Source organism: Mus caroli, chromosome 14 (assembly GCF_900094665.2).
Source record: "Mus caroli chromosome 14, CAROLI_EIJ_v1.1, whole genome shotgun sequence".
Taxonomy (NCBI): domain Eukaryota; kingdom Metazoa; phylum Chordata; class Mammalia; order Rodentia; family Muridae; genus Mus; species Mus caroli.
This window is the reverse complement of record NC_034583.1, coordinates 19,977,927-19,993,419: the sequence shown is the minus strand read 5'-3', so window position 1 is coordinate 19,993,419 and position 15,493 is coordinate 19,977,927. Positions and strand designations below refer to the sequence as shown.

The 15,493-nt window shown below is 42.4% G+C and overlaps 1 protein-coding gene across 18 annotated transcripts in view; it reads right to left on the bottom strand.

Moving 5' to 3' along the window:
• The window catches only part of Erc2 (ELKS/RAB6-interacting/CAST family member 2), an 846,765-nt gene that overhangs the window by 810,514 nt on the left and 20,758 nt on the right, over positions 1-15,493 (bottom strand). For all 18 annotated transcript variants that reach the window (XR_003834802.1, XR_003834790.1, XR_003834792.1 and 15 more), the window contains one exon: positions 4,521-5,317. Coding sequence is in view for 5 of the 18 variants with exons in the window: in XM_021181424.1 (XP_021037083.1) it covers positions 4,521-5,177 (657 nt within the window). In the remaining 13 variants the exon portion in view is untranslated. The remainder of the gene's footprint in view (positions 1-4,520; positions 5,318-15,493) is intronic.

The following is a 15,493-nucleotide window of genomic DNA, read 5'->3' as shown; positions in this document are numbered from 1 at the left end:
AAAAAAAAAAAAAAAAAAAAGACAATGGGGTTGCCTCAAGTAACAACTGAACATTCATAAACAATATTTTTAAGATTTTAATTTCATATTTACAAGTGGTTTGCCTGAATGTATTATGTGCATCATGTGAATGCCTGATGCCCATGGAGGCCAGAAGATGGTGTTAGGACCCCTGGAACTGGAGCTAAAGACAGTGTGATCCATGTGGTTGCTTGGGAATCAAACCCAGATTCTCTGCAAGAGCAGCTGGTATTCTTAACCACTGAGCCACCTCTCCAGTCTCTCATCATCACTATTTTAAACTCACCCTTCCCCAACTCAGTCTACTACAGTAATGTTGAGAACATGAGCTGTGGATTCAGCCATCCCAAAGAACAGATTTCCCAGAATACAGGCACTCTAGCTTTTATACAAAAAGCTAGCCCTGTACCTATGCATTCTTAACACCTATTAAGCTACCCTTGCCCACATACACTCTGGCTTATATACACTCAGCTAGCCCTGCATACATGCACTCTGGATTACACACATTAGGCTAGCCCTGCACACATGCACTCCGGGTTACACACATGACCCCAAACTTCAGGACTGCAACTCTCAGCAGCAGAAAATGTATTTATGCCCATGTATCCAGGAACCTGATCATCAATACTTTGCACCTATGAAATCTGAGGCCACCTACCCACTGGCTCCTGAACTTTCTCTAATGTGCAGAGGGAGTATGGATCTCCTTAAATCCAGAGATGGAGTCAACTCCCATGGACAGAACCAAGATGACATCAAAATTAAGCTCCTCTATAAACTGCACCTGAGGGCACACGTCTGTGCTGGTTGGAGGCAATGTTATAAAACCAGGAATGCCATAGAGAAGAGCACATGAGTTTCTTCATCTCCCTTCCATAATGGGTCTGCCTCTCATTTCTCTATACATAGCACAGTTCAAATTGTTTTAGATTCTACCATCCCTGGAAGAATGACATTTGCAGCTGCAGTTTCTAGTTGTTGTGCCTTAAAAATCACAGTTACTTAAAAAGAAAAAAAAAAAACTAAGAGTTTTAGGTCCCTTTCTTTTATATAGAAAAAGGTGTCATATTTTCCCTTTTCCTATAAAAGGTAGCGTTAAGTTAGAATAAGTAGCATTGATATTGTTCAAGTAAATGTTCCCCTAAATATTAAAGGCTTTGTCCCAAGGGTAATTCTACCCGGAGATGATGGGGCTGTGTAAGAGGTCCTCAGGTCACTGAAGTCAGGTCCTTGAAGGGGATTGTGAAACCCTAACTGAGCAGTTTCCTCTTCCACACACTACACCACTACTATCCACCATGCCCATCAGAGGCCCAAATCAACAGCTCCACTATCTGTGACTGGAACTTCTCAGAATATGAATCATAATAAACTTTCTCTCCTCCTAAGTTAAGGGGAAATTAGAAACTGCATCAAAACCACTTCTAGGGAAAATAAATTCCTAATTAAAAAAACTAAACCAAATTCTTAATTGTTCAATTGGAACTTTGTCATTATGTCGTCAAGCATGACCAGCAGTTCTCAATCTGTGGGTTGTGACCCCTTTGTCAAACCTCTGTCTTCAAAACTATTTACATGATGATTCATAACAGAAGCAAAATCAGTGATGAAGTAGCAACAACGAGAATAATTTTAGGGTTGGGAGTCACCACACCATGAGGAACTGTATTACAGGGTCAGAGCATTAGGAAGGTTGGGAGCCACCGTGTCATACTAACATTCAGCTCAGTGCTCCCATTGGTCGGTAGCAACCACAAAGAGCCAGACCAATGTTCTACTCATTCCACGTGGCTCATTGTGTACCCCTGAGAGATGGCTACTGGCTATGGCACAGGAAAATGGGATGGCAAGATTGTTCCCCAAACTCTATTTCCTCTACGTTCACACTTTTCAATTATTTGTTTGTTTGCCCCTTGTTTTCTTTGACACCTGTGACCAAGGCTAGCCTTTAACTTACTGCATGGCCAAGAGCAGCTTGTAACTCTTGAGCCTCCTGCCTCCACCTCCCATGTGCTAGGAATTTAGGCATTTGCCACCATGCCTGACCAGTCCTACTTTTATGACAAACCTAAAAACCTACAAATGCAGTTACTAAGCCATGCCTATGTCGTCTATCTCTCTCAGAGGAAATGATGACACACCCACCCACATACACACTTCCTTCGGCTGTGTCAGAGAATTAAGGAGTCAATGTGTCATCTTCAGGAATCTCTTGCCCTGGAATAGCAATTCCTAAAGCCAGGCACCCAAATGCAGAAGGCCTGGGTCCAGTGTCACTATATATAAAAGACCACTTGACTTGCTTCATTCTTTAGGGAATAAAAATAAAAATTAGGGGCCAGTTGCAGTGGCACACACCTTTAATCCCAGAACTCAAGAATCAGTCAGGTGGATCTCTAAGTTCAAAGCCAGTCTGATCAGTCTGGTCAATGTGGTCAATGTGGTGAATTCTAGGCCAGCTAGGGTTACAAAGTGAGATGCTGGAAAGAAAGAAAAGGGGGCAGAGGAAGGGGGATCTAGGTAGTAAGCCACTGAAATTTGAAGTCTGCTGTCACTCCAGAAGAGCCTCCCCTATCCTGAGCAAGAGGGATACATATATCTGTAAATATACTTCTAAGAGGTAGTAAAAGGGTTTCCACTTAAAAAAAAAAGTTAATGTTTTATTCTTTACCTTGGAATAACACAGATCAGGAGTTTTAAAATGCTTTTTACTAAAAACAAACAAACAAACAAGAATGTCATTAAAATTTGTCTCATTGTATTTATTTTACTTTGTCTCATCCATATGCTTTTGTGATTATCAAAGAAGACACATAACACAGTGACACTGTGGCATACCATAATTTACAAATAAATAAATTTGCATGCATAAATGTGGATTGGCGCTCAAACATAAATTCATTGACAGAAGCGGAGGATGAAAGTCGTCTGAGAGCTGACAGAGCAGAGGCCACCCCTCAAGCTTCCTATCACTGCTTTCCTCACTGCTAAACTGCTCTAACTGCTTAAAAAAGAAAGCTACAGAAAGGAGACAAGACAGAGCAGGAGAAACATTAGAGCAACAAGTTCACGAGGAGTTCATGAGCAGGCAAATCAGAACCCAGCCGAAACAGTGGTGGAGAACGTTAATTTGATTTAAGGGTAAAGAGATTTCTGTTCCAAATGAAAAGAATCCCATTTTCCACATCTGAGAAGCAGCACGGGCTCTGCCAGACAGAGATAAGGCAACTGCTCGTAACTCGAGGAAAGCCAATGAGAACAGATCTTTGTCACAAATGTGACCACAGGTACTTAGCTCCAAAGCACTTGTAGTCAGAGAATCCGATGGGAGGGTCAGCGGGCTGACCCCCACCAAAAGGTAGAGTATAACATGGGATGATTGCAAAAACCTGTCAAAGAGTCATTCATTCAGCCAAGCTGGTATTATCTCAGATTTCTAACAGAGAGCGAAATACTTCCAGGGTGGTTCATGAGCCAAACGGCACGGCAGCCTCCACACCCCCTTAGCTCTCCCTCACCTCCAGGAAGCAACTGAGATTTAAGCATAGGTACATCAGATTCAAAAGCACTTGTAAAGTGCCCTCTGTGTAAGACAGGCCTCAGATCACTGGGGACATGGAAAGTGGACACTGGCTGGGCTGAGAAGGAAATGAGTGTTGGAGGAGCTAACAGTGGGGAGGAAGAGGAGGAACGAGCGTGGCAAGGCAAATCTCGCCTATGTTCATGGAGACTAAGGATGGAGCAGGTAGCTCAGATGTGGAAGGAAGTGGTACAAGATGAGACTGGCCCAGGTCTTCCAGTAGAAGGTGCTGTAGGCTCAGTTAAGGATATATGTGTGCTGCCTTCTGGAGAGAATGAGCATTAAGGGAAGGGGGTGGGGGGCTGTAAGAAGGGAAGCAGCATATTCAGGAAGGCTCTGAGAGGCTAATCTCACTAACTTCTCTATAATATAGAAGATGGCTCAAAGATGAAGAAGGTCCTTTGCACACGGTAGATTAGTACTGAATGGATAGAGGCTAAAGACCAAGTTAAGGTGAGCTGGGTTTCCCTTGCATGGTCTGAAACCCATTCATCCCCGTCCCGCTCCTTACTGTTGACTTTGCTACTTAGAGAACTACTTGCTCTGAGAAACAATGCTGGTTCAACAGCAGGAAAAATAAACAGACAATAAAAATTCACCACTCAAGTTTTAATGTGAAGTGTTTACTCTTGCAGAGATTAGCATTTTCGTCTTCTATGCTGAGGGAGGAACATCTGAACTGCTGTTGCAAGTGCTGAAAAAGAGAACAAAATTAACCACATACAAATGTTGGCCATGAGGATGGCTCTCCTCCCCAAGTCTGCAACTAGGTGGAAAGGCTACCGGAACAAGAGAACCAATCAATACGACATACGTATTACGCTTTAACCTTCCATGTGGTGCCCAACCTCCTCGGTACACAGTAAATCTGGAGCCACCTGCAAATCTGAGAACACTGGGGCAGGTCAGAACCTACCTGGTTTTCTTCGTGAGAAACCCTCATCTGCTCCTTGAGGACAGACATGCGAGCTGCCTCCTCTTTCCTCAAGACTCTCTCCTTCTTCAGCTCAGGACTCCAGAAAGTCTTGATGCTGTTCATGGAAGACCCCAGTTTGCTGTCCTTAATGTCAAGCTCCTTGCGTAGGAGGTCATTCTCTCTCTGCAGCTCTTTGAGCTGGGCTTGAAGATCCAACATCGTGCTGTCTCTTACCTGCCTCAACATGGAGGGCACCTGGTGGTGGTGGTGGTGTGATGAGCCGCTCAGCCCTCCATGTTGATCAGTATAGGAAAGGACATCTGTGTGGGAAAGTCCAGCGGAAGCAATGTTGGGACTACTCCCCATGGCTGTGACCCGGCCTCCATACACCGCTCGATTTGTTGCCCTGCCCAGAGTCATGGTTCCCTTTGGGTAAGTTGTCGATGCCACCCCTTCATGGTCACTCAAGTACATGGGTCCAGATGTAGCATAGGCTGCATTAAGGGACTGGATATTCTCCATAGACAGAGTCTTGCCTGTCCCTCCCCCTCCCCCACTGCTTGTTCTTCGGTGGCCCAAACGAGGAGACCTTGGCAGACGTGGTGACCTGGAAGGGCTGCCTTCCAGATTGCTGATTGTTCTTGCGCTCCCGTACATTTTTCTTCTGTGATGTGGTGCTACTGAAGAGAAGAAATGCTAGGCCACGTGAGGGCTTAAGCCAATGTTCCCTTCACGGACTAGAATTCTCAGCACATTCTTTGTGAAGTCTGTACCAGGAAATGACTCCACTCAGAGATCTGCAAAATGATAAAAGGGATAATTAAAAACAAACTTCTTTAGAATTCTAACTCTGATTGCATTGCATCTTAAATATATATTAATAGAAGTAGTAAAACGCCCTCCTAGAAAATACAAGGTCCTGGGTTTAATTCCCAGCATTGGAAAAAAAACCCATTTATATAGATAGATAGATAGATAGATAGATAGATAGATAGATAGACAGACAGACAGATGAAGTAGTCCATATATTTGTAATAATACTGAAACATTTATTACTACAAGTAAATATTTAAAATAAATCTTCCCACTTTGCCCCCTAAGTCAAAAGTTACCAAAGGCAAAAATGAATTTTTTTTCCCCTTAGGAAAATGAAGTTCTCCCTCTTGACATATACTAAGTAGGCTTAGGAAATCCAAACTTTCACCATCTAGACAATAAAAATAAAGTAAAATAAAATAACCCATCTTTAGGGACATGGTTCTCAAATACAAATGCTTAGCAAGGACTCTGAGAAACCACTGCTTCATTGAATGACTAATATCTGCTGTGTGTGCTGTTCTTTCTCCTCCTGTGCCCTTTAGAAATCAGGATCTACAATAGACCTCCTTTCCACTGCACCCAACACAACCCTCTAGAGAGCTTCCCACCGCCCAGCTGCCATTGACACAGTATTTGGAGCCCATTGGCTATCTCAGAGCTAGAATCAAGAGACATTTCAACCAGCACAACAACTGTAGATATGGCCAGATTCTCAAAGCTCTTACAAGGGAAAACAACAGTCCTTCCTGTCTCCCTCCCCCCGCCCCCGCCATACATCTTCCTGGCTAGTCATTTGAGAGTTCTTTTCCATATTAGTTGACCTTAATCTTCATATGAACCTCTTCCCACACATACAGAAATGGCACAGGGGAACAGTCCAGTAGATTAGAGCTCCTGGTCCCCTAACTCCTAAAGATAAGTAAGAGAGGCTCCCTATCGTGGTGACACTCAGGACACTTTCTGTGCAGCTTGGGTCATAGAGTTGCAATTATTACTTCCATACTGGGACTCCAATGGTCTTAATGGGTGCCCTGTGGCCTCCTGACCTCTGTTCTCTGCTTCCCTGCAATTTGGCAATAGAAAGACAGAGTCTAGAGCGAGGCAGACTGAGGCTGAAATCTCCACTCTAATACAGAACAGATAGTGCCTCAGGCAAATATTAAAAACTGCCATGAGCCTTTACTCTTCGGTAGATAAAATAAACACCACCTAACTGATTATACTCTAAACAAGATGCTATCTATAAAATACCTTATTGCTACCTGACATAGAGTAGTCAGTAAAGAGCTTTTGTAAGAATAAATAAATGGACTGCTTTTGTTTAGTGTCTCAATGAGATTGAAACATTAAAAGCACTGACACATGCTAAAGGCACCTTTTATTTTCATCTGCCTATCATTTATCTCTCCTCTCATCTCTACACACTCTTTCTAGAAATGCAGTCTCTATTTTTCTTAAATAAACTGTTTCTGAATGCACACTTGTAGTTCACAGGATTAGATGAGGCCAGCTCCCACTACTCCATCCTGGATGGGATCAAGGTGAGAATAGAACCCATGTCTGTCCAATCATTTTGCTCCATTCCAGGCATGATAAGTAATTCGAGGAATGGAACATGACTCTCACTGGTCTAAAAAGACTCCATCCCATGACTTTAGGTGGAACAAATGGGAAAAATGAGATTATCTTCAGTCAGAGTTATTTGTTTCCAAGATGGAACTCTGAAAGCTTTGTTTGAATGCTCGGCCCCAGGATGGGCATCAGCATCATGTTCTTCAAGCCTCTGGAAGCATTACAGAAGAAGAGGCAGAAAGAATGAAGAGATAGAGGACAAGAGGGGGTGGCATAGTACACTGACTTCCAAGAACTGAACTCCCAGTGACTGAGATCACCTGCCAAAATCTATACTAGACTAGGCCTGTGCACATTTTATAATGGCATGGAGAGGACATAATGAGGTCCCACCCCACTGAAAAACGATATGTAGTTTATGGTTAATGAGGAGAGTATTTTGTATTGGTGATGTAACTACTTATGGTAAGGTATGCATGTTCCTATAAACCTCCCCTTACCCATGCTCATGGAAGCAACCCTTAGTAAACTCAATGGTTCATTTAAAAGAAGACATGGGAGATGGTGAGATTACTCAGTGTCTAAGTTGGTAAAAGGGCTTGCCCTGCAAACTTAAGACCTGAGTTCAATCACCAGAGTCCATAGGAGGGGGAGAGAGAACCAAGTCTCAAGATAGTTGTCCTCTCATCTCTACAGGTGTGTCTGGGCGCGTGCCCCCCCCCCACACACACACACTGTGAGTGCACACAGTAGAAGGAGGGCCAGTTGGGAGAAGAAGGGGGTCACAATGAGTAGAAGATGGACAAGAAAGGGTAGTGAGGGGCAAACACAACAGAGATACATTGAATACACATATGAAAATGTCAAAATAAAACTGGCTGTGTATAATTAATAAATGCTAAGAAAAAAGAAAAAAATAAAGAGAAGACGGACATCAGAACTACCAGGTGAAAGGGGCTTCTGTGGGAGTGAGGCTAGAGCCTAAGAAAGCAGAGCTGTACTGGGAAGTGTATGAGACCAAATGAGCAGACGTCATTTGATATTCTGAATCTAGCTTTCACCGAAGCTCTATCTGCCCCCAGCCACTTTAGCTGCATATGCCAGATAGACTGACAGCACTCATGGCCCCAAGCCTTGACCTCTCTCTCTCCCTCCTTCCTTCCTTCCTTCCTTTATTCCTTTTTTAATATTTCATTACTTATGTATCATATATGTGTGCATGTGTGTGAAGGTCAGAGGCCAACTTTCTGGGAGTCGGTTGTCTCCTTCCACCATGTCAGTCCCCAGGGAGAACTCAGAATGGCAGCAAGTCCCTTTGCCCACTGAGTCTTCTCACTAGCACATACCCATCTTTTATCTGTGTTCTTCCTAATGCCGCCCCTAACCCGACTCTAGGTTCAGTCCTGTGACTTGCCTTGGCTGACAAAATAAAAATAAATGTGAGTGAAGCAGAGGTCATGGGGATGGCACCTGTGTGTTTCCTCTCTCCCTCATTCCCTTTGCCATACCAAGAAGAGCATGTTTCACCTAGACAAGAAAAAATGAAACGCAAAGCATAGCCAAGTTGTCCCTGCCTGCAGAACCACCCCCCACCCCCGCGGGCCGTGTAAGCAAACCCCACCCAGCTGAATGGGAGTGTCTCCTCAGCAGCTGCCCACAGATGCTCGAGCAACACAGCAGAGAGGGGCTGAGCAGCACACACGCCATTAGACCTTCCTAGAGTTTCACACTAGTTGTGTAGCTGGTTGTTTGGCAGCCTTGTGGGAGCAATGTGTGACTGGTGCTTTTGCCTATGTGTTTCCTTTGGGCTGAATTCTGTATGACTCTTTACACCCTAAGGAGTGTCCACGCGTATGTGGAGAAATGTTTTCTGTGACTGTTTCCCATTCTGTAAGAAGACAGTCTTTAAAAGAATTATAACATAATTCCTTTGTGTTATATAATATATATAAGTACACACACATATGTAAGTGTATATGTGTGTTTGTGTGTATGTATATAAGTACATAAAAAGCCATGCTATAGTTAAGATTCTTGTATGAATAATCTCTTGTAAAAAGGGAGTATCAATACACCAATAATAATAACTTAATTCTGTTATATAAATGCTTAATGACACAGACAAGACACAGGAACAGTATGAATATTTAATGAGAAAGAAGATGTTAGATACTGGGAGTGGACAAGAGTAGAGTACAAACCAGTGTGAGTCCACGCGTGTGTGTGTGCGTGCGTGTGCGTGTGAGGGTGCTCCTCACACTTCTGGAAATCACAGACCTATGCGCATGCTAGCAGGGAGACAACGGAACGGACACCAGAATTGCTATTCTAGAAGGCATTCATTTTTTCCCTCTAACGTTTTCATAATAAAGACATACTTTTACAGTAAGAATTTTCTGGGGTTTCCCTCAGTTAAATTGCTTTTTCTGTCCTTACTAAGCTGAGGATCTAGGGGTCGGGGTCCTGGTTAGACCACAGTTAGAGCTGCCCCTCCCTAAAAAGGACTCGGTGGAGCTTGTCCTCCTCTGTCGTCTCCTCCTTCATCTCGTTTCTCTAGCTAGGTTTGAAAGCTCTCACAACTAACACAGAGTGTACACCTGTGTGGATTTAACTTCAGGGAGTCTGCAAGGCTGGCCAGCCAAGGCTTTGGAGCCTGACAGAAGACAATTGCAAACAAATAAATTTGCTCCTTTTGGAAACATACACACAACATACATAAAAAGTAATGCAAAGAATCAGTCTTTCATTTAAAAATCACATATCCAGAAACTGGGTCGATGAGTCTGCAGATCAGAGCACTTGCTGCACAGGCAGGGAGACTGGAGTTCAAATACCAAGCACCCACATAAAACTCCAGGCATGCCTGCAAGCGAGCGTCTGTAGCCCCAGCCCTGAGATAGGCACTGGCAGATCTCTGCAGCTTGCTGACCACTGACCTAGCTTCAAGTTCAGAGGAGACACTATCTCAAAGAACCAAGGCAGAGAGCAACAGAGCAGGACACCTGACATCTTCATCCATGTACATACTGGTCCCTGTGCCCACATATAAGTACATATATACACCACAGTCACACGTGTAGTGAAATGGTTATGGCTCCCCATTTAAAAAGCAAAATATTCTGATACTGGCTCCCAGTTCCTCGAGGCCCTCTTTATCCAAGGTTAGTATTAGATTTAATTCTAGAATCAAGAAACAGAAACTTTGGTTTTTAGTACATTCCAAAACAAACAACATACAAAGCCAGTCCTATCAATGAAATGTTTGGTAACACAGACCCATGAAATTGGATAAACTTTGTGGCTGTTGACAATCTCACTTTTTACCAAGTTCACCAGTGAATTTTCATCTGTTATCTATTTTGTGTCACTATTATTTTTCTTCTTCAAGCACAGTCTAATCCATATGGGCATGAATACCTTCTCCTTAATTAAAAAAAAAAAACACTTCTAGTTATAGCCCTAATCTCATTTTTAATGTTCGTATTTTCCTGTTTCTCCAGCCAATGATACGATTTCAAAGGAGCACTGCTTGTCTTGGCTGCTGAGCTGTAGTTTACTGCTTTCACCTGTATCTCTTTATTCCTAATAACATGTCTACTGCCTCTGTGTTTACTCTTGCCTTTTTACTTTAAATGTTCATTTGTCTTCGACCACATTTCCAAACAAGCACACACATGGTGGCGTGTTGCAGGGCTGCCCTTACTGCCCTTACTGCCCTTCGTGACTAGCAGTTATTTCTCAGCTGGGCCACCAAGACACATATTAAAAATGTCTGCTGGACAACCTGAGTGCTTGCTGACCTAACATGCGTGTTGAACAACCTGCGTCCAACCCTGAAACCCATGTAAAGGTTGAAAGAGAGAAGTCACTCCCCAAAGGTGTCTCTTCTGACCTGTGCTCATGTGCCATGGCACACACAGAAACACAGAAGCATAAAAGTAAATCACTTCTTTATAAACTGATTTGAAAATCATTAATCACCAAGGATATGAAAAAGCTTTCTAGCTCAGGTTTTAAAGAATTAGAGTCTGAGACTTTAAAATGTTTTTTTTCTTTTTCCTAAATTGTCTTCTAGATGGGATCTCACTAGCCCTGGCTGGCCTTGAACTCACAGAAACACACCTGCCTCTGCCTCCTGAACACTGGGGATAAGGGTGTTCGCCACCACATTCAAGCCTTTTCCCAGATCTTTTAACACTTGTCATTGACCTAAATGCTTACTTCATTGTTAAAATAACTAAATGATTACTATAGACAGTTCGGGTGTTAAAGAATTAAGCAAAAGCCTTCAATCATATCATTCATCAATGTTTTTTAACAAAATGATGCTTTCTCCTTGAGTGTGTGTGGATGTAATTTTGGACGAATCAGCATGAAATTCTTCAGAGTCCCTTAACCTCCTTTTTCCTCACCGTGTTACTCCTGACTTCATCTCCTTTTCCCACCGTGTTTGAATGCCAGAAAATGCTTTATAAGACTTGATTATTAATGAATACCAAAGAATCCAAAAGATGGATTAGGTTACCTTGACTTTCTATTTAATTGGGGTAAGAAATGCTTAGATTAGTGGCACAGACCTCTGGGTGTCTTCCCAAAGGCAAGTACCTCATGAAGATTCTGACCTAATGGATGGTTTTCCCACTGATGGATTTAAACTCAGAGGAACTCTTCTGAAATAATGAGTTGTAGAAAGCAGAGCCTTGTTGGAGGAGGTCAGTCATAAGGGTATGTCTTTCAAAGACTGTATCTCGCCTTAGCCCTTTCTTCTGTCTCCTGGCACCATGACATACGCTTCTGCATCTTAACCCTCCTCAAATCCGTGAGCCAGGATAAAGACTTCCTCCCTTAAAGGTATTTCCTTAAAGAGTTTGATCAGACATTTCAGTCACAATGAAGACAGAAGTCTGAGCTGCCCTACTGGAAACAGAACCCCACAGAAAAATCTCTGGAGCCGAGACATCACACAGAAACAGCACTTATACAAAGGGGCAAAGCATCACAGCCAGCAGCCGGACCTAAGACAGACCAATGAAATAAGCCGCCTTGATCTGCCATGCAGTCTCAGATGCATGAGTGACATTCTAACACTACAGGCAATATCAGGACTACCAGCCGAGCTGCAGAACTGTAGGAAATGGTGGGCTATTGTTTAAAGCTCCCAGACTTTGGAAGGCTGTTTTATTCAGCAAGGCCTGAGCCAGTCACTTAATGCTTTATTGAATGGTTATCTAATCATTTATTTAACTAAAGATATGACACGGATTATTTGTTGGATGAAAATGTAATAATATTGTGATGGAAAACATTTCACAATATTTTGATTGAAAAAGTTCAGGCTGACTAATATTTTGATTGATGAAACACTGGTGGTGATCTCCCAAAGATCACGTTCTAGAAGAAACACAAGACAGTTTATACTCACATCTTTTCCTTGGCTAGTTCCCGTCACAGTCTACACTCTTTCCTGTCTGCATGCCATGAGGCTACCATCTCTTCTTGAGGCTGGCAAAAATCTCCAAATCAACTAAGATTCAACATTGCGTATTTAATAAATACACCTTAAGGTTAACGTTACCCTGCTCTACCTGGTCTCATCCAGGACTTCCTGAGCAGTTTAGCAGATGTCTGGATTAGTATAGCTGACACAAATTTGGTTTTATACCAAGAGGTCTGAGATGTGGCAGAGCAGCCTGGAGATGATCCCAAAATTGAGTGTATGCTGTAATTATTTATTATATAAATAATAAGAGTATTTGGCAAGTGAACCCCTTTTCCCTTCAAGATACCTGTATATTTTTCCTTAAAATGTTCTGATTTCCTCATATAAGAAATGTTTTTTAAAAACAGAGGAATTCCTGATGTTGAATGCTGGGGTGAAAGAGGTTGAGATAGGATATATCTATATATAGGAAATTTACTCACTAGAATGGACTCCCTCAAGCAATACTCTTGAGCTCAGATCCAACAGGGTTTGAAGGAGTGATGGTTGTAAGAACTGGGTACTACACAACTGCCTTCTACTGATAAAAGAATTGGCTAGAGCCATGCACAGCTGCCCACACCTATAACCACAGCAATCAGAAGGTAGAAGCAGAACAATCAACAATTTGTGGCCAGCCTTAGCTATACCAACAGTTAGAGACCAGCCTGGGCTACATATGATGCTGTCTGAAAAAAAATCATTACTAGATATGGTCAGAGTATGAAAATTTCATAGTGAAACCCATTATTTTGTCAAGTAAATATAAGCTAAAACATAAACATAAAATCATTGAGAAATGGGCTAGTGAGATGGCTCAGCGGTTAAGAGCACTGAGTTCAAATCCCAGCAACCACATGGTGGCTCATAACCATCCATAATGAGAAACAAAAAAAAAAAGAAAGAAAGAAAAAAGAAAAATGACTAGAGCTTCTGGCTTCAAAAGCTCCTAGAAAAAGAATAATTCCCTATTTATTGTCAAGCCTCAACAATGAAGCCCAAGTGTGCACAAGAACACAAGTCATCTGTCGGCAGTCCACATCGAGCAGCAGAGGAAAACACTGATGTTTGCACCGCCAAGATCACACTAGACAAAGGTGTTCTGTTCAAGCAACTCCATAGAAACCTAGTCAAATAGGTGATTCAGAGGGCATTGGAATACAACAGAGCAATGTTTCCATGACTACATATCTGCTTCTATCTTTTAAAATGTTTTTATTCAATAAATCACAATACACATAGTGGTCATTCCCTCATCTCACAACAGAAGACCTAAAGCCAGGGACAGTTCCTGTTCTGGAAGATTTACAGAGGCAAATGGGTCTACTGAAGCCAGATATGGAAATGTGAAAACATCAAATCTGACATTCCTGTGGAAGTTCTTGTTATCTCTTCTCTGCGGTGACTGAGGAGTTTCCACATATTTAAGGCACTGAACTCCACCAACCCCATCAAGATACGACAAAACTTCCTGAGAGAAAACTGCACTTTCCTCTCTATGAGACTGAGTATCTGATTAGAAATTCAGTGATTATAGATTATCTTGATTAGAAGTTCAGTGATGACAAAAGTTGGATCGCTAAAGGGCCACAGTCTAATACAATATAACTTGGGTTCTCTTCAGTGCTGTTAATAGCTCATTTTTTTGCCCACCTCTATATCTGATATAACATCCTTGTGCCCATCAGGTGAAACCTCTTGGGATGTCTTAACTTGGCAAATCACTAGCTTCCACCAACCATAGAGCTGAGGATGCCATCTGATAGCATCTGAGGTCTACAGTAGAAGTGTCCCCCCTTTGATGTGTCGTCATGTTCCTACCTGTGTGTCTAAAAGGTATGCTACTGTACAGTTTTCTTTGTACTGTCACTATAGAAACTCTATGAAGCTGTTACCATTTTGGAATATGGAATTGTGAAATCTGTGTTCCTAAGCCATGGGAATGAATACTTAAGTCTAGAATAAGCTATCTCTTATCCCAAAAAAATAAATGGTATAAATATTTGTGTATATATGTATGTGCATGTTCATGTATGTGCAATGCTCATGTGGAGATCAGAGGGCAATCTCAGGTGTCATCCTCAGCAAAGCCATTTACCTTCCTTCTAATCTCCTCCTCCTTCTTCTCCTTCTCCTTTCTCCTTCTCCTTTCTGCTCCTTCTCCTTCTCCCTTTTCTTTTCTTTTCTTTCTTTTTTTTGAGACAGAGTTTCTCTGTGTGGCCCTGACTGTCCTGGAACTCACTCTGTAGACAAAGTTGGCCTTGAATTCAGAGATTTGCCTTCCTCTGCTGAGATTAAAGTGCTGTACCACCACTCCTGGCCCTTTTAATTATTGATATATTATACATGCATATATATATATATATATATATATATATATATATGCACATATGCATGTGCATGTGCGTGCATGCATGTGTGTGTGTAGATGCAGTATGCCACAGCTCATTATGAAGGTCAGAGAACAATTTCAGGGAGTTGGTTCTCTCTTTCCACCATGGCTTCCAGGGATTGAGCTCAGGTTGTCAGGCTCACATAAACACTTTAAGTCCCAGCCATCTCACTGCTCCAACCATCCACCTTCTCATTGGCCTGGAGCGCCCTGATTAGATGAGGCTGGTGGACCAGACAACCCCCAGGACTGACCTCTCCTTGCCCTGGGATTACAAGCAAGCAACCAGGACACCACCATATGCCTGCTTTGTTTTGTTTTGTTTTGTTTTGTTTTGTTTTGTTTTGTTTTGTTTTGTTTTGTTTCAATATGGGTTGGGTGGTGTTAAATTCAGAGCCTCTTGCTTACAACCCAAAAGCACCTTATCAAATGAGCTATCACTCCAGCCCACACATCTACTTCTTAAAATTAATTTTAATTAGCAACCTAAGCCAAATACATTATTTGGAAATGAGTTTCTCCTACCAGATTTATAAAAGATCAGACACAGTTTCCTGGGAGCAGACCACCCCTCAGGCTGCTCCACACAGAACTAGGTCAGGCTTGATCAAGAGGTGCAGACTCAGATAATGAAGTAAGCCAGAGGCAGGCTCCCCAGCTGCCACATCCCTGACACCACCTCATGCTTCCTACCTGTTCTAATGAGTCAGT